A 19,979-nucleotide genomic window follows, 5' to 3' on the forward strand; every position below is an offset into this window, starting at 1 on the left:
GGAACACTTGAAAGTGTTAAGGAAGACCACTCCTACCACTGACCCTTCTCTAGCTCACTAGACACCTCTTGCCCCAACTCAATGAATTGCTGTTTGTCGTTACTTTTTCTTTACGGACTTTCAGACAGTTTTTTAAATGACCTGGAATAACTTTTTCAAAGATAGTTTAAATTAATTTTTCAATTAAATCTGTGAGACAGTTCCAAATTCCTTCTAGAGTCTAGATATATCTATTGCATTCCCTTCCACTAAGTCTATTATAAAAAGCAAATCAAGTTTGTCTGGCATAATTTCTTAATTACAAACTCCATGTTTCCTGTTCATGATTTCACTACTCTCTAGATGTCCAGTGACTTTTCTATCTGTAGTAAAATGAGGGAAAATACCAAGTGAAATTAGACTTGCAAGAAGTTAAACTGCCAGGATCAGTCTTTGAGGATTTGAAAACAATTTTTAAAAATCAGTACTTTGCTTTCCTGAAGATTTCCATGATTTTTCAAATAGAATGGTCAGTGGCCCAATAAATTTGTTGGACAATTTCCTTAATATCCTAGGATGTATAAAATATGTTGGACCACTTGTGTAGGCTCATATTTTTCAAGTATTCAATTACCTATTCTAAAACTGATAGTAACTTTTTTATTTTAAAATATATGAACAGAGTTGGCCTTCTTAGTCTACTGTTCAAACTTTGATATTTTTCTTGGACAGATGTAAAGAAGGAGTTCAACATTTCAACTGTCTGAGTCACTAATTTAATTCTACTTATAATTAATGGGACTACTTTCTCCCTAGTATTACTTTTTCCACTTACTATGTTTGCAGAGGTCCTTCTTTCTTTTCACTAGCATTAACTTGCTTTTAAAAAAGTCACAGGGCAAATTCAAAATAAGAGTTAAATTTTCACCCAGTTTTATTTTCAAAATTACTTAGAGGGAAAGAGTTGGATGATCTTTGCTTCTTTGACAACCTGTAGGTATTAAAATATTCAGAACAAGGTTCCTCCCTCATTTCACTGAAAAGGTTCCAAAAATTAAAAGTTTAAACATAGTCAAGTTTTTCCACCACAAGCATCTGGGCATGCAAACATGGCAGAGGACTCTGGGAATTACTCAGTAATGTCTGAATATGCTAAACAAATCAGCCAAGAAAGGTTAAGCAATAAATCATTCAGATTTCTGTGAAGCCCATCTTTCCCTAAACATAAAATCTAGCCTTAAAAAAGAAATTGGAATACTTTAATATTTCTACTGTACTTGAATGTAAAGTGCATTCCCCTTTACAGAAGCAGAGCACAATACAGTTGTAAATATCAGACCATCAGAAAAGGTCCATATGCCACTGAGAAAGATTCCAAGTGCATCCTGCAGCAAGAATGGCCATACACCATGCAATTTACGCAATGGCAGACTAAGATTAGTTGTCAGTAAAAGTAGAGCCCTGCAACAGAACAGTATTTTTATAATTTTAACTAATACCACCAACATGCTCAGTACTGTATAGAACATGGAAGAAAAAACAGTCTCTGCTCTGCAGATTATACAGTCTCAATATTAGACAGCAGTTCTGTTAGATTTGTCATATACAGGTTAAACATGCAGTACAGAAAAAGTGTAGAAAGAGGGTCTAGACTGCTTGTGGGATTATAATGTCAATATGTTTTCAGAAGTCTTGACACAGAAAAGTCTTGTAGAAGAAGTTTGTTCTGAAGAGATTCAAGTGTAGAGAGGGAGGACCCTTGGCAAAAGTTTGGAAAGGCACTCCATACAACAGTAGCATGGGTGAAGTGACAAGAGGAATAGGCAACCAGGAAGATGGAGAGATACAAGCATGTGCACAGACATGTAAGGATCCGAGAGGATGAGGAACTTGCACTTAATGAAATGGTAAGAGCGAGACAGTGGAGTGTTTCAAAGAAGGCAGTAATGTGGTGGGGCCATGGGATGAAGGACAAATGGGTACAAATAAGACAGACAGAACACACATGTCCAATGTCTACAAGAGATCAGACACGAAGATTATAAATCACCATTACTGATGATAAAGTTATGTAGATTCCAAAAGAAAATTAAAAAAAAAAAAAACCACCCAAAACAGCAAGCCCACTTTTTATACCAAATCTGACTGCAACTACACAATAGATATGAGAAACATTAAGAAAGGAATAACGTTTGTATGTCATTTACAGACTCATATAGGTCTAGGCTAAATGATTAACAAGACTTTCCCATTTTTGACTTCTCAGTGCTGTAGTGTTCACTACAATACTCCCCGCCCCACACACACACACACACACACACCTTCGTTATCCAGTCAAGGTGAAAATGTTTCATACAACAGGCTTCTACCTCTTCCATTGAGATACTATTCTATAATTATTCAGATCTCATCAATAAGAAATTTCAAGCCAAACTATTCTTAATGTCATTTCATTATTTCTAGTTATATTCTTTTGCAGCCTAAATAATCTCTTTGTGATATTAATATCCTTCAAATCTATTTAGACACAACATAATGGGGGGGCAGGAAGCATGGATTTTCAGAACCCAAACTTTACACATTCTTGAAGTTAATGAATTAAAGAGCAAATTAGAAACAGCAAACAAAACTGAATTTAAGGAACTGATTTGATATTGTTAGTACACAAAAAACAACTGTAACTGATCAGCACTTTTTTGAAAAACACTCTGTGAATGGCTGAGGCAAATCCAACCAGACACACAAACGGCTGACCTGCAGGGGCAGAGTTTCTTTTGTTACCATGCTATCTAGATAGTTTAGAACAGGGGTCAGCAACCTTTCAGAAGTGGTGTGCCGAGTCTTCATTTATTCACTCTAATTTAAGGTTTCGCGTGCCAGTAATACATTTTAACATTTTTAGAAAGTCTCTTTCTATAAGTCTATAATATATAATTAAACTATTGTTGTATGTAAAGTAAATAAGGTTTTAAAAAAAGGTAAAAAAGTAAAAAGGTTTAAGAAGCTTAATTTAAAATTAAAATGCAGAGCCCCCAGGACTGGTGGCCAGGACCTGGGCAGTGTGAGTGCCACTGAAAATCAGCTTGCGTGCCGCCTTTGGCACACGTGCCATAGGTTGCCTACCCCCTGGTTTAGAAATAGGGTTCAAAGCTTTATTATTATTTTTTTAAGATATCGATAAGAAATAGTTAAGAGATTTGCAAAAAAGAGATGCATTTCACAAAGGGTCACACTATTAAATACATGTTTGTAATTCTACCTCTTTCTATAAGGTAAATAAAACTGGCTGATGATACAAACATGGAAAACCAGAAAAAGTAGTGCAAACATCATTTAGAAACCTGAAGGTATACACTTAGGTATGTCTATGTTACAACAGCACAATTATGTCTCTGTAGCACCATAGTGTAGATGCATCCTACATTGCTGGAAAGTTTTTTTCTGTCAATGTAGTAAATCCATCTCTCCGAAAGGTGGTAGGTAGGTCAATGGACAAATTCTTCTGTCAACCTAGATGTGTCTACAATAGGGGGTTAGGTCCACCTAACTACATTACATAGGGCATGAAATTTTTCACAGCCCTGAGCAATGTAGCTAGGTCAAGCTAATTATTAGGTGTAGACCAGGCCTTAGATTACACATCTGAGTTGATTAATGGTACATAGTGTTCACTTAAGGAAATAAAATAAAGACTAAAATAATCAGAGGCAAGAGATTAAGGGCTTGTACCCACTACCACTTATGATGGTATAGCTTATGTGACTCAGGGGGCGTGAATAAGACACCCTCCCGAGCGACACAAGTTACACCTAAGCACCGGTGTAGACAGCACTATGTTTGCGGGAGAGCTTCTCCTGCCGACATAGCTACCAACTCTCATGGAGGTGGTTTTATTATGCCAACAGGAGAGAGCTCTCCAGTTGGCATAAAGTGTCTTCACCAGATGTGCTACAGTGGAGCAGCTGCACGGGTATAGCGCTTCTAGGGTAGACTAGCCCTAAATCAAAGCACAACAGAAAGACTTAAAGGATAGGAGGTGATCATGAATCACCTATCAGAGATTCTACAAAATCTATACTATAATATACTACACCACCACCAAAGCTTCATTACATAATCCTCAATATTTAATGCAACATGTAGTTATATCATGATCTGAAATCTGGTAATGTCAGCTAAAATTGCTTGACTCCTGCAAAGAAGTATCACATAGTTAAAACGAAAATACAGATGCCTGAACTAGTGTTACCTACTATCATTACAACTCACAAGACAACAGAAAAGAGACTAAGAAAAATATATCTATTTCTCTTTTTTCTGTTTTACTTTGTGCTTTTGACAGCACTTTTTGTACATGGTCAGTTTCCTGTTTACTTATTCAGATTCCCCTGCTTGACACACATGCTGCAACAGAGGAAAGAATAACGTTTAAAAAAATATATAGGCAAATGATTGTAAAACCATAAAAAAATAAGCCAGCAGAATCAAGGACAGGAAGTGTACCGGAAGTTACTTTAAATTCATGTGTGGAAACAGATGAATTTGAAAGTTTATGTTTTTTAAGTTTAATAAGATCTTTGTGTAGCCATAAAATGTGCTGAGAACGGATACAAGCGTACTAACTACCAATTTCATTTCTTGGTCTTGAATGGAAAGTTCTGAAACCCTAAAAGTATTACCACTGCATTTGACAATGGAAGACTATAAATGAGGCTTTGAAGTAAAACAACAGCTGAAGAGTTCAAGTTGGTAGAAGTCTAACTATAATCAGAAGTAGTGAGACCAAATGTGGGTTATTGGTATTAAATTTAACAAAGGGAGCCCACCAGAATGTGCTTTGGGCCCAAATCCTCTTACTTCAAAAGGAATCCCCCTTAACTTTTAGCAAGAGCATGTCTCTACTGCAGCTAGTTACTTGACTATTTCAGAACCATTGTCTCTCCCTGTCGTAAACAGAACAATTAGACTTGTAATAAGGACAAGAAGGTCAGGAATTTTGAAAGTGTATCTGTAATTTAGTCAACTTTGCCACTGAAAGTGGCAAATTCCTAGATTTAATAGGACTGTATCCCCAGGACACAGAAAATGATCCCTGTAGGGGTACTGCCATATTCAAACAGGTGCGATGAAGGGCAACCAAAATAACTCAGAGAGAGGGGATGAAGCTATACTGCTTAGAGTAAAGAGAACCAAGATGGGAAGGATCACAGTAAGTATATAAATGGACTGATGCTAAATGGCAGCTGTGGACTGTAGTAAAGAGGGAGAGAGAGACTAAACAGAGGGTAAACAAGTGAGGCAGAAATGTCTTCACACAAAAGATAGACAGAAATTTGGAACCAGAAATACTTCAAGAGGAAACAAAAGATTTTTTTTGTGGGGGGGAAGGGAAGAAAGCTTACAGCCTTCTAGATATTTGAAGTTATATTGAAGTGATATAAGTCAATGTATTTAAGATCAAGGCTTAATAGACCAAAAGGCTCTTAATGTTCGTATTTTTTCCTGCAGGCAAGTGAAGAGGGAATGGGAGAAGAGAATGGAAGCCATTCACTTCTGAATCAAAAAATTTACTGCTTATAAACATTTAGACACACAGTCTCGGGGAAAAAATACTTTTACATTCATTAATTACAAAAGAATGGGGTTTGTGTCTTTGTGCATTTGAGACAATGATTTTGTACAATGAAAAAATGAGGAACTGATGAGTAAATTCACACATTTAGATGGAAAGAAAAGCCATTAATTTAACAGAGCACTACTGAAATGTGTAACAAAGCTGAGAGCTATAGAATTGGAGACTCAACCAACTACTGGAAGCAATACTTCCAGTCATTTAATATATAATTTCTGGTAGAAATGATGTAATATGTGAGAGTGGAACTGTGAGACTGCTAACAATTTAGGAGAATTCTAATCAGTAAGTTAATGATCATATTCACAAGAACAGAATGATGCACTAGTATCAGGATGATGTTCTGAACACCTTAGCAACAGGAGCTACTCCTGCCCCTCCAGCAAAACTAATAGCAGCTCTGTGGTACTGGGAAACTGCAGTGCTACTTTGTAGACAGAGTGGGGAGTTCAGAGAAACTTGACCTTACTTCTCTCCTCCCCCGCTCCCTTTAGATTTTTTTTTTTCTGAAGTGGGGCTTGAAGCATCCACCAGGCGTCTCTAGATCCTCATCCTCTAGCTCTTCTTCCCTTCTACCACACTTCTGTTCCCACTTCCAGAGTCCCTGCATAGACCTTAATGTGTTCTGGATGCACCCGATGTGTCAACATGGGAGTGCTGCTGGGCCAGCCTCGGGAAAGTGAATGCAGCAAGACAGTTATGCTGAAAAATGGGCTTGTCAATCTAGCAGAGAAAGGTATAACATGAGCCACTCACTGGAAGTTGAAGCTAGACAAATTCAGACTGGAAATAAGGGATACATTTTTAACTGACACTAATTAATCATTGGAACAACTTATCAAGGGTCATGGTGGATTCTCCATCACTGACAATTTTTAAGTCAAGATTGAATGTTTCTCTAGAAGATGTGCTCTAGTAATTATTTTGGGGGAAGTTCCATGGTATGTTTATACAGAGGCCAGGCTAAATGATCACAATGCCCCCTTTTGGCGTTGGAATCTATTAATGAAAAAGCAGGTCATATGAAGAGCACCTCCTGTAGAGAAGTGAAATGAATAGACAATCCATCTTGTAGTCGGTTATATTTAAACTGATCCATACTCAAATGGCTGGACACACACAGTTTGAGAAAATTCAGTCAGAACCACTGCATGTTCCTATAATACTTCAGAGTATCTCTCTATAGGAGTCATCTCATTTTTAACGTTCAATGTATTTCTTCGTGAAAAGATGAGTCATACAAAGGGTTTACTCAGGAAGAGCTCCCACTGGAGTCAGAGAGAAAGTAAGGAGGAACAAAAGAACTCTCATCCACACTTTCAAAGGAGTTTTTAGATTTTTTTGGCTATCTTTTGATAGCTCAGTCTCCGCTGACTTATATGTTCCCCAGAGCAGAGGATAATACTCAGCATGATGATACAAATGCATTCTAGTAGTCCTCCTCCAAAGGCGCTAGCAGTGTCACGAAACAGATGATCTAGAGCAGTGGTTCTTAACCTTTACTGCAGCCTGCACCCCTTTGGTTCTCAAAATATGCCTCACACCCCTTGTCAAAAATCGTTGAAGTTCTTTAACCCTACATATATCATAACTATAGAACAAAAGACAGAGTTTGATAGTATATTACAGTAATCATTAAAAAATGTATAATGTTAATACATACATAGGTTTGATTAAACAAAGTAGTTGTACTTACACATGCCCATGCTTAATTTGTGTTTTTGATGATTTACCTTCTAAAAATTCTGGCATGTCTCACACCCCCAGAAAGGGCATCTTGCAACCCCAGTGGGTGCATGAACTCCAGGTTAAGAACCACTGATCTCGAGCAACTCTTGCCAGTTATGTGTTATTGCCACAAAAGCAAAATCAGGTATAGAGTAGGCAATATCAGGCCAAATGATTATTCTACAAGATGCTTCTAGATGGCTATGTAAAAAAAACCCATGAGAAGGCAAAGCTAAACATTGGATTCATGCAATCCCACTCAATTTAAATGTAATGGGAAGAAAATAAAAGATGGTCTGTAGGATGTGGCAAAGGAATAGTCACTCATTGCCCGAAAGTGATTCTGCAACAACTGAGTCAATATGACTGATGACCTTCCTTGCTCTAATCCTCTGACAGTAAAGTTTCTCATACAGTTACATCTCATTTTTTCAGCAAGCTCACTGTTCCCCGGATTTAGTAGGAACGTTTTGGTTAATTAAGCAATAAGACATGCTAAGGCATATGTTGCAGTTTATTTTATTTGCCGGTAAAAAGTCCTCTTAATATCTCCAGTACCACAGTATTTCCTATTGTATACTACTGCAGAGCTAAGATAGACTAAATTAATTAAAAATAGCCTTCTAGTTTTTCCTTTTTAAAATAAAATCAAGAAGTTTTATTTTCCTAGTTAAATTTTATTTATTTACTTACTTTAGAGTAAAAGTTGAGCACTGAGGCTTCAAGTTAAGTACTAATGAAAACAACAACAGTCTAGTGCCAAGGGAGGATAATTAGAAGGTCTAAACATGTAACAGAATTGTCAAGATTTGCTAATATAGGCAAGCAGTTTCATGAATATATCTGATTTGTGTCAATCACCAGAATATCACCATGTTTATGAAGGTTTTAAAAAGTAACATTTGCAACAACAGTTAATATACAATCACTTCCAATACCCATCTTCATCTCTTTGCAAATGGGGACAAAAACCTGTACCCCTGGTGTCTTGTTACCACACCCTCCTGTAGAATGGTACAGTCCTCAGTTCAAGGACTCAGTACAGTCTTATCAAAAAGGTACTTTCAAAAGAAATATTACAGGATCAAAATAAACATTGCACACAGAAATCTTGCCTTTGAAGGTGGTCAGAGTTCTGTTCTTATTTTCATTTTACAACCATAATAGCTAGTAGTATAGGCTTAGAAAAATAAACATCAAGAGGAAATTATAAGTATGAAACAATTTTGGCATAAAAGCACACATTTAGGAAGTAGTTAAGATGCAGTAGTTAAAATTGTGGTGGTGAACATGTAAGAAATCTCCACAATGAACTATGCATTTCTTTGTCAATGTCTTTTTGTTTGTTTTTCTAAACTAATGCTTCTTTATCCACTGGCATAAATAAATAACAAAGCCCAACAGCAGCATCCATTCAGTCCTTCATTCACGTATTTCAGAAGATTAAATTTTATGTGCAGAAGTTTTCAGATGTGATCTCTGGACTTTAAAATTCATTGCAACATCACTAATATCATGGAGCTTTAAAGTCATCCCCATAATTCTACCACTCCCAGGGTAGTACTATTTCATCTTGTAGCTGGGAGCTCAAATGAGCATACCACACAGCTTTGGCTCCACAGCCCACCAACAATAATCTGAGGGAGAAGGAGCAAGAGCTCAAGCATGGTAGGCACAAATCTATTGGGGGGGGGGGAGATCCTACAGTTCTTTGTAAGAGCATATGGGGTTCCCCGCATCAGGAGGTATTTCAGTTCTTATTTTGGTTCAATGAATAGGGTAGGGGTAGTGGCACTGACGAAGGAGAAAGTCTGTCCCAGTAGCCCAGGGCTTGGGAGCAACTCTATGATAAGGCAGTGTATGTGTAATACTGAAGAAAAGTTTTCTAGAACTTTTCTGAGTTCCCAAGGGATTACAAAAGGGAAAAATAAAACAACAAGCATTTAAAAGACATTGTCAAGACAGTCTGATAATTGCAAAATAAATTATATTAAAGATGGGGCAACTAGGAAAATGGGGGTTTTCATTTAGGTTTTAGTACTGTGTTCAGCATTAGGGTTTCCGACAGCTTTCAAAGAAGGGATCACAAAGGGATACAAAGTGAAAGACCGGAGCTGCCAGCATGGGAGCAAATCCTTGGACCCTGACCCTTTGAAAATAGGAGCTGAACAGAAGTACTTAGAATTTTAGCTACAGAATTTGAAAATACTTTGTTTAAATAATGTTAAACAGATTTTTGGTAAAACACATAATCCAATTATTTTTATAATTACTAAAAATCCTTATTGTGAAACTAAGTGTCACAAACTGGTTCCATATACCATAGCCTCAAGAGGGTTTATCATCAGGACTCTTTGGATGAGGCTGTGGCATATGGAACCAGTTGTAACACTACTTTCACAGTATGTAAGGTTTACTTGAGACCGGGCACTGCTGCCACCAGGGCTTGGAAATTTCCCTTGCATATGGTGAGTAAGATGCTTTCCCAGCTAAGTTTCATTAGCTTCAGCAAAATCTAAACTCTCATGAGTTTCAGTTTTTTAAAAAAGGAAGTTTCTAGCACCTTATAGTTGCAAAGAAAACCTTCCAAACACAAACAGAATGTAATCAACACAGGTGTCCTTCAGAGTCTGCAAACAGTGTGTTCCAATGCCTTTACTGTAGCTCTGAGGGCTCCCAAACTGTAGCAGAGTGTAAACTGAACAGATGGTGGGTTTTCACAACTGTTATTGGGAACCCTATGAGCACCCACATAACTGACCAGAATCAGGTCAGTTTCATTCTTCAGTACCTTAGGAATCTTACAAGAAGCATCACTGGGAAGGATTCCCCAGCAACAGAGGTTAAGGACAGATAAAGTAGTGGAAATTCTCCCCCCATTGCAGCTAGGGTGACCAGACAGCAAATGTGAAAAATCGGGACAAAGGCTAGTGGATAATAGGAGCCTATATAAGGAAAAGACCCAAAAATCGGGACTGTCCCTATAAAAATGGGACATCTGGTCACCCTAATTGCAGCAACCAGGACACTAAAGTGGGAAGAGGAAAGAGAGAGAGAGAGAGAGAGAGAGATTATTGTAGGGAGAAGAACAATAGATTGGCTTGACTTCTGGCAAAGCTGAGAAAAGTAGAGAATATAGTTCTTCAAGAGCATTGAGTGGGCTAGAGGAGGCACAAAAGACAGTATTTGTCAGTCTGAAGTATATGTATTCTGTAATTTATCTGCTATGAAATGTGTTTATGATTTTTATAGTTCTGATTTTGAAGTGGACCTGCAAGAAGTAGTGAAGGAAGGAAGGTGGGAGAAGAGTAGAGACACATTCCCTTTTTGACCTCCATATCTATAAAAGAAGCCTGAATTTAGTAGATTTAAAAACAAAAAAGTCAGGTCTTATTTATACATCATGAAGAAACAAAAAACGGTATCATCAGAAGCACATTTTTTCCCTTTGTTTACAAGTCACATTCACACTGATGTTTATTGGGAGATTGCTCACAGAAATGTTACCAATAAATAATGCATACATCCCAACAAATATAAGCTTATCCCTCTTCACTCCCTGAAATTGTTTCCTACAACTCTTTTTCACCAGAAATCTGCACTTGTCAATTCTGACTGCTCATTTTAATAAAAAATATGAAACTGTATATTGGCCTTACGGATGGGGGGGTTACATAATCTTAAGGGTACACAACTGTTGGATAATAAATACTTTAGGATCCTGAATTATGTCAGGGATTTTTATTAAAAATCATTTTTGATGTAGCTTCTTTGCTAAGGCAGTTTTAGTAATTCAGGATAGCAGTAGCAAATTGCCAGATGGTACGCCTACAGAACTATCTTTAATTTCTTCCTTGGAGATGCAGACTATCATTTCTGAAACTCTGCTGTAACTTCTTTTTGAAAGGAATCTGTCAAACTTTTTTATTTTTACCCAGCTTTTGATAGCACGGCCTGTTAAAGAGTATATTCTGTATCTCTTTTTTTGCTCCCCTACAGATGTTTACAAGGATCTTTTCAACACCGGAAATACTGATTATACAGAGAAAACAGTGAAAGTGACAACATGCAACACTGCTGTCAAATACAAGCAGTAAATAAAACATTTTTTAAAATTCATTAACTTATCTCAATGATAACATTAGATATTTTGATAATAATAGGTACACTTTTATTTAAAAAAAAAAACTATTTTCAAATTGAAAATGTCACCCTGAATTCTTCCTACATAGCTAGATAAGAATGAGGCAAATTCACTCCATGCTGACCACTCGCTGACCCTATCAAAATAATGGAATAATCATGGGTCTGAGAAATGGAAATTGAGAATATTCTCTACATTACAGGAGGCGCTCGGCATGATTGGACCCCATATGAACACAACTGCTGTGTTATTTGGAAACCCAGTTGACAAAGAGAACGTGGGATTTTATCTTGTGCTTCAGGGGCAAATTGGAGAACTACAGCATTTACTGAAGATACAACCTGCACTTGTATAGAGGATCACCATATGGTACACCTAACAGAAGCATCTTTATAAAAACTTCATAATAAAACTGCACCAGATAAATATAAAAATGTGTACCCAGCCGGAAAATAAAAAGAGAGCACTGTATGATTGGACTGGAGAAAGGGGGGGAAGGAGGGAAAAACATTGTTACCTGCAGCAGCAATTAAGCCTTCTCCTGAAGCTATGTCTAAAAAAAAGTGTGTTTATTTTGCAGCCTAAAAAGTGAGTGAGATACTGAATATGTAAATACATTCATGTGTTATATAAGACTTTGGTTTTGATGGGTGTAACCAGGATAATAAAAGATAATTCCCGGGGACAAGAGGAATTGAGGAGACATAACTAACCTTTTTTAGGAAAATGCTTGGAATACACCTCTACCGCATTATAACATGACCCGATATAAAACAAATTCGGATATAACACGGTAAAGCAGTGCTCCGGGGCGGAGGGGGGGCTGCACACTCTGGTGGATCAAAGCAAGTTCGATATAATGCAGTTTCACCTATAATGTGGTAAGATTTTTTGGCTCCCGAAGACAGCGTTATATCGAGGAAGAGGTGTATCTAAAATGCTTGAGATATCTACTTGCCAATAGCAAGCTGAAAGCCAGGTGGGGAAGAGAACAGGCATACATTTCTGCTGAATTTAAACTTTAAAAAAAACTTTTAAGTTTCTAGACCTTAAGATTTGAAAGAAACTCTTTCAGTTATAAACAAAGGCAGTGCTGTCCCCATGAGTCTGCAGACAGTTCCAGTACCTTTGCTGCTGTTCCTAGCTTTGCTGAGCAGCAGCAGAAACAGGCACTGAAGTTATTCATACAAGAAGTTGACCCTGACCAATGGAGGCTAGGGGGAAATGGTATAGCAGAGACCTGCTTCACCCCATTCCAGGAGCCAGGAGGCTCTAGAAAAGGAGAAGAGACAGAAGTGTATCTTTTTCTTTCAGCAGCCAAAGGTGGAGCTTCACATTTTACTGACACCAATTAGCCAGAGACCATGGATTCTGAAACTAACGCCCCACTCACAGACACACACCAGAATCCAAGGACAGCATTCTGGTATCACTCTCGCTCTTTCCCAGCAGCTTGGGATGGTGGAGGAGGGGCACAGCTAAGCTTCTAATGAGGACAGTACCAAGGCCACCCAATAAACTTTTGTATCTACTGCTGACTAGCAAGTTTGGTCATTCAGCTGGTAGGTATCTACCAATTCTAGCCTTGACTAAGATACTGCATCTGCAATTTCAGGTGAATTGGGTTGGTTTTGGCAAACTTAACCAATGTAATGACTAGATTTATAAAAGGAAGCTAGTATCAATCTTAATTACAGAGAGAATAGTGTCTCTCCATGATGAGAGAGTCACTACTACTCCAGTTCCCAAGAAGAAAGCATCTCCTCCCATGCTGTTTAGAATTAGGCCAACCATATGGCATCTAACAGTTATCAATATAAGCCTTCACCAACTTTCATATACCATGTTACTGGTCCAGCAAAGACTTATGTATGTGCTTCTTCACACAGCGCACAGTCAACTTGTGGAACTCCTTACCTGAGGAGGTTGTGAAGGCTAGGACTATAACAATGTTTAAAAGGGGACTGGATAAATTCATGGTGGCTAAGTCCATAAATGGCTATTAGCCAGGATGGATAAGAATGGTGTCCCTAGCCTCTGTTCGTCAGAGGATGGAGATGGATGGCAGGAGAGAGATCATTTGATCATTGCCTGTTAGGTTCACTCCCTCAGGGGCACCTGGCATTGGCCACTGTCGGTAGACAGATACTGGGCTAGATGGACCTTTGGTCTGACCCGGTACGGCCTTTCTTATGTTCTTATGTTCTTATGCTTAATTTTAAGCACCAGTAGATTTTGTAAATTGGGGCCTAAATGGAGTTTAACTATTAAATGGTATCTTTTTCAGCTGTGTAATTCCATCCCCTCACCCCCCTTCTTTGGAGTGCATCTCAGTTTAGTTAATAGGTCACTGAACTGGTTTACATTAATTGTCTTAAGTACCTTCTTTCCATTCCCAAGGGGAGAAACAAGGATAATTTAGTTCCACTCTAGTCTATGAAGCTGAATAGCAAGAACATAGGTATTGCATGTGTCTGATTTGTCACTAATTCCTATAGGATCTTTGTATCCTTGCAGTAAACAATTGCCTTCTCATTATCATCCATCCAGTCAGCACCTTCTTACCTACCTGGCTTGCTATATTTACAGCAGATGAAAGGTAGTCATTTGCACAAGGAGTATCTGAATCCTTAATTAACTTTTAATTACATGCATCTGATGAAGTGGTTATTCACCTAGGAAAGCTTATGCTCCAATACATTTGTTAGTATATAAGGTGCCACAGGACTCTTTGTTGCTTTTTAATTCCTAATGTGTTACATTAACACATCAGCCAAAATACCTTATGTTAAAAGGTTTTTGCTGCACATATTTTTATTTAGTTTGAAAAGAAAAGGTCTAACTTAGTACCTACATAGTGTTTCTCTCTACAGGTTTTTTTTTTTTTTTTTTACACAAACATTGGCCTATTTCCGTACCAAATATTACCAGTTGAGCAAATTCAGAATAGTCTCTGCAGAGTAACATTTGAGAAAGTCTCACTTCTCTATATTAATGGAGTGCAGTGATTTATTTCCTGTATTTTTTTTCTTTAAACCTCCCCCTCCTTCCTCCCTTTTCTTTTTATTTACAGGCTCCAGCAATGAAATATACCAACATGTTTCCCTCTGTGAAAACAAACTGTGCCCTCTACATGCCCGAGAGATACTGACAAGGCTGTCTGGTGGTCCCAGTCCTATGCGATCATGAACTTCTAATTTTAGAAATCTACCCTTTAAAAAAAATGTAAAACCAGGACTCACAAGCACCATACCCTCCCCCATTGCCCCAACCACTAGGGTCGATGTTAAGCTACATGTCACAGGAATAACATAACACCACGTTACACCACCCAAGGGCCAGGGCCGAGCGGAGGATGGGGATTTCTCAGTGTTATTGTCCAAGATGTCCCTGTCGCTCCAGCGAAGGCTGTATCGCTGCTGGCCTCAGCCAAACCCACCCAGGAAACCCCCGGCTGCGGGCGGCAGGGGCGGGCGTTGCGTGCCCGCTCGACCCGCTGCTCTCGCCGGCCGGGCACAGCTGAGGGGCGCGGGGCGGGAAAGGGGAGCAAAGAGCCGGGCTGCGAGAGGGACCCGCTCATGGTGGCGGTGAGGAGACTCTGAGCTGCTTCCTCAAGCACGAGCCCGGGGCCGGGCCGGAGCCCCGCGCTGTGCACTAGCCCCGCCGGCCTGGGAGGGAGGGAGGAAGATGGGGGGTGGGGAGGGTCCCCGACCCCAGGCCCGGCGGGGAGCGGGGGCAGCACGAGCCCGGCGCTACTCACAACAAGAAGCTCATGGCGCAGGCGGCGGCGCGGGACCAGCGAGTGGCTCCGCTCTCGGCTCCCAACGGCAGCGGCCGGCGCAGGGGGGCGGGGGAGAGCGCGGGGCGGGGCGCGGAGAGCCGGGGCCTCCCTCCGCCGTGCGGGGCCGAGATCCCCGCAGCCCGTCCGCTCGGCAGGGCCCTTGGGCTCCTCCATCCCCGCTGCTCCAGGCCTCCCCACCTCCCCCTCACGCCGTGACATTGACCCCAGCCACCCTCCGCTGCCCCCACCCTGGCATCCTCCGCCGCTGCCCCAAACACTGCCCCCAGCAGCCCTGCCACCCCCAAAACCACCTACCACCGCTTCCCCCACTGCCCACCAAAACCACCTTCCACTGCTTCCCCCAACCACATATACCAGTGCCCCCCCTCCCGGCACAAACCCAGCCCCCACACCCCTCCCAAACACCGCCCCCAGCAGCCCTGCCACCCCCAAAAACCACCTACCACTGCTTCCCCCACTGCCCACCAAAACCACCTTCCACTGCTTCCCCCAACCACATATACCAGTGCCCCCACTCCCTGCACTAACCCTGCCCCAACACCCCTCCCCAAACACCGCCGGCATCCCTGACACCCCAAAACCACCTACCACTGCCTCCCCACTGCCAACCAAAACCACCTTCCACTGCTTCCCCCAACCACATATACCAGTGCCCCCCCTCCCGGCACTAACCCTGCACCAACACCCCTCCCAAACACCCCCCCCAGCAGCACTGCCACCCCAAAACCACCTACCACTGCTTCCCCCACTGCCCACCAAAACCACCTACCACTGCTTCCCCCACCCCACAGACCAGTGCCCTCCCGGCACTAACCCTGCCCCAACACCCCCTCCCCAAACACCGCCCCCAGCAGCCCTGCCACCCCCAAAAACCACCTACCACTGCTTCCCCCACCCCACATACCAGTGCCTCCTCCCGGCACTAACCCTGCCCCAACGCCCCTCCCCAAACACCGCCCCAGCAGCCCTGCCACCCCAAAACCACCTACCACTGCTTCCCCCAACCACAGATACCAGTGCTCCCCTGGCACTAACTCTGCCCCAACACCCCTCCCCAACACCGCCCCAGCATCCCTGCCACCCCAAAACCATCTACCACTGCTTCCCCAAACCCGCATACCAGTGCTCCCCTTCCAGCACTAACCCTGCCCCAACACCCCTCCCAAACACCGCCCCAAAGCCACCTACCACTGCACCCCCTCTCCAAACACCACCCACAGCACCCCACTGCCCACCAAAACCCCCTACCACAGCGTCCCCCGAGCCCCCAAACCAGTGCCCCCCGGCACTAACCCTGCCCCAACACCCCCTCCTCAAACAGTGCCCACAGCACCCCACTGCCTCCCCTATACACTGCACCCCCTCTCCAAACACCACCCATAGCACCCTACTTTCTCCCATCCAAACATTACACCCTATTTCTGCAGCACCTCACTCCCCCAAACCTCCTACTGCCTCCCTTTTAGTACCTCACTCACCTAACACTACTTCCTGCAACAGCCTCTCCCCAATCAAGGACCCCCCTACCAGCACTTCCTCCAAATACCTCCCACCTCTCCCCCTATTGCCTCCTCCCTAACCTCCAAGAATCTATCTGCAACAGGACAACTGTCTCCACCAAAGCCCCAATAGCATTTCCCTCATAACAAGCCTATCAGCATTCCAGACCTTCCCCCAAACCTTCATTAGTGCTTGCTCCATCCAAAGCCCCTACCAGTATTTTCCTCATAATAGACCCTCAACACCTCCCCATTAGCATTTCTCTAAACTGAAGACCCCCCCACTACACCCCATTCCCAACACCCATCATTCTGCACTAACCTCTCCCAGTAACAAGATTAGTCTAGTGGACAAGGGCAAGGCACTGGACTGGGACTCTGAAAACCTGGGTCCATTTCCCAACTGACTCACAGATTTCATGTCTGTCCTTGGGTAAATCTCATAATCATTCTGTGCCTCAGTTTCCCATCTGCTGCAAAGACAATAGTTCCCTATTTCATAAGGGTGCTGTGAGGATAAAATCCACTAATTAGTGTGATGCAACTCAGATCTTTTGGTGAAAAAAAGACATTTAAGTAGATAGCAAATCTATCCAAATCCCCCAACATTCCCTAAGTCTCCCTCTCCCCACTTCTCCCAACAGCCCCACAAAACACCCAAGCCCCTCTCCCATACTATTTTGTCATCATCCCCTTGCCTTCACTAAAGCCAAACGCCTCTTTACACACCAGCATGCCTCCTAACAGCAGAACCTGCTCAATTTACCCCAACTCAGGCCACCCCAAGAGCAAGGTCTCGCAAAAGCCCCTTCTCCCAAACCTCCACCACTCAGTCCAGTCCACACTGCATACCCAGGACTGCCGACCTGTGTGTGTACTATTCATTGCTTTAGGTGGTTCAGATAAACCACTGAAATTATCCTACCTCTGTTGTTTGTACCCCAAGTTCAGGCCCCTCTTTAAGGTATGTTTCATATAAGGATGCAGCGCTCTCTGCTAAGACTATAGCTGCAGGAAACATTACTGTATGAAAAAATATATGGCTTTAACTTACAAATTGTCACAGGACAAACATGCAACATACCATTTTGCATTCTGCAGCCTATCGGCCCTGAGCCCTCCGTCTCTTCACCAAAAGGAATTTAATAACCCATTAATGTCCTATGAATTAGGTTTGCAAGGAATATCATAGAATCATAGAATTCAAGATCAGAAGGGACCATTATGATCATCTAGTCTGACCTCCTGCTAGATGCAGGCCACATAAGCCGATCCACCCACTCCTTTAGCAAGCGACCCCTGCCCCATGCTTCGGAGGAAGGCGAAAAACCTCCAGGGCCACTGCCAATCTTCCCTGGAGGAAAATTCCTTCCCGACCCCAAATATGGCGGTCAGCTGAACCCCGAGCATGCGGGCAAGACTCTCCAGCCATACCCTCTGGAAAAAGGTTATATCATATCATTGACCCATTGTACTATTTACCAGTGTGGCACTTAATTGACCTATTGACTAAGCCCGTTATCCTATCATACCATCTCCTCCATAAACTTATCTAGCTTAATCTTAAAGTCATGGAGGTCCTTCGCCCCCACTGTTTCCCTCGGTAGGCTGTTCCAGTATTGCACTCCCCTGATGGTTAGAAACCTTCGTCTAATTTCAAGCCTGAATTTCCTGACTGACAATTTATATCCGTTTGTCCTCGTGTCCACATTAGCACTGAGCTGAAATAATTCCTCTCCTTCCCTGGTATTTATCCCTCTGATATATTTAAAGAGTGCAATCATATCTCCTCTTATCCTTCTTTTGGCTAAGGAAAACAAACCGAGCTCCTCAAGTCTCCTTTCATACGACAGGCCTTCCATTCCTCGGATCATTCTAGTGGCCCTTCTTTGTACCCGTTCCAGTTTGAATTCATCCTTCTTAAACATGGGAGACCAAAACTGCACACAATACTCCAAATGAGGTCTCACCAACGCCTTATATAACGGGACTAGCACCTCCTTATCCCTACTAGAAATACCTCGCCTAAAATACTTTGCACTTCTATAGAACCATTTTCCTCCACCCTGAAAGATTCGCTTTAGTTCCACAGGAATTAATTCAGGGAACTCCTATGTCCTATACTGGAGGACATATTAGATGATCACAGTGGTCACTTTTGGCCTTATAATCATGAAACTATGAACCTTCCATTCAAGGAACTAAAAAAACATTATCCTGATTTTACAGGTGCAGAAAGTGTGGCACACAGAGGTTTATTTATTTGCCCATCAACAAACCAGAAATCGGTGACTGTCAGAAATAGAGCCCACAATTGCTGGCTCTCACATTTCTACTCTATTCACTTAACAATTCTGAGGAAAGAAATCAAGTGCTTTAAAAATATCAAGACAAGTAGCAACCCTAGTTTAGCATGTAATCTTTATCCAGCCAGGTTAAACCCATCAGTCGGTTAGGGACACACCTCTTAATTAAAGATCAGGGCAGTTACAATCCAATCCACTTTGTGCAAACTGTTGCACTCAAACTTCTTGGAAATTGCCAGCATTGCCCTTACCTGAGCCCCTGCCCTAGCAACTTTTTTTTTTCCACAGCAAGGTGGAGGTATAATCTCTTCTCTCATCAACAAGAGTTCAGTGTGGAAAGTGCTAGAGATACATTTTGAAATAAAAATAAATGCAAATAATTGTAAAATTTTGCTTGCAAGTTATACTTCGATTGAATAGTGGGGAGGCAGGTGTTTGCGGGCCAGGAACCCCAACCGCGGGGTGTCCAGTATTCAGGTGGATCAGGACCCTCTCCCTTTTTGTGCACCCAGATCCAGGGACTCTTTGGGGCTGCCCGGGCATGTGCCTGGCCCTTCGTGCGTGGGGCTGTCTGGCCGAGATCACCGCCGTGCGAGGTTGAGCGGCTCCGGCAGACCACCCAGGGGTCTGAAAACCCAGAGAGCCGCAAGGCTCAGCAGGGCCAAACACGGTCGCGAGAGCGAGCAGGAGTGTGCTGTGGTCCCCCACCACACCTGACGGGCCCACATCACACACCGCCCTCTCGTAGGAGACCCAGTAACCCCGGCTGCCCTCCCTGTCTGGTTTGCTGACTTCTTTTCTAGGGGGCTGCCTGTTTTTTTTTTTTCCTTTTCTTTTATGGGAGGGGGAGGGATAGCTCAGTGGTTTGAGCATTGGCCTGCTAAACCCA

The 19,979-nt window shown here is 42.1% G+C and overlaps 1 protein-coding gene and 1 long non-coding RNA gene across 3 annotated transcripts in view; one reads left to right on the top strand and one right to left on the bottom strand.

Annotated features, from left to right (window-relative positions):
• Positions 1-15,376, bottom strand: part of MOB1B (MOB kinase activator 1B) — a 73,385-nt gene extending 58,009 nt beyond the window's left edge. For both annotated transcript variants that reach the window (XM_039539227.1, XM_039539228.1), the window contains exon 1: positions 15,244-15,376. In XM_039539227.1, coding sequence (XP_039395161.1) covers positions 15,244-15,257 — 14 coding nt within the window. In that variant the 5' untranslated portion in view covers positions 15,258-15,376. The remainder of the gene's footprint in view (positions 1-15,243) is intronic.
• LOC120405591 lies at positions 1,675-11,833 on the top strand. The gene is made up of 3 exons (XR_005598707.1): positions 1,675-1,886; positions 11,339-11,432; positions 11,686-11,833. It is a non-coding gene; the product is annotated as an uncharacterized LOC120405591 (long non-coding RNA).
• Positions 15,377-19,979: the final 4,603 nt, after the last annotated feature.

Source organism: Mauremys reevesii, linkage group 5 (assembly GCF_016161935.1).
Source record: "Mauremys reevesii isolate NIE-2019 linkage group 5, ASM1616193v1, whole genome shotgun sequence".
Classification (NCBI taxonomy): Eukaryota; Metazoa; Chordata; order Testudines; family Geoemydidae; genus Mauremys; species Mauremys reevesii.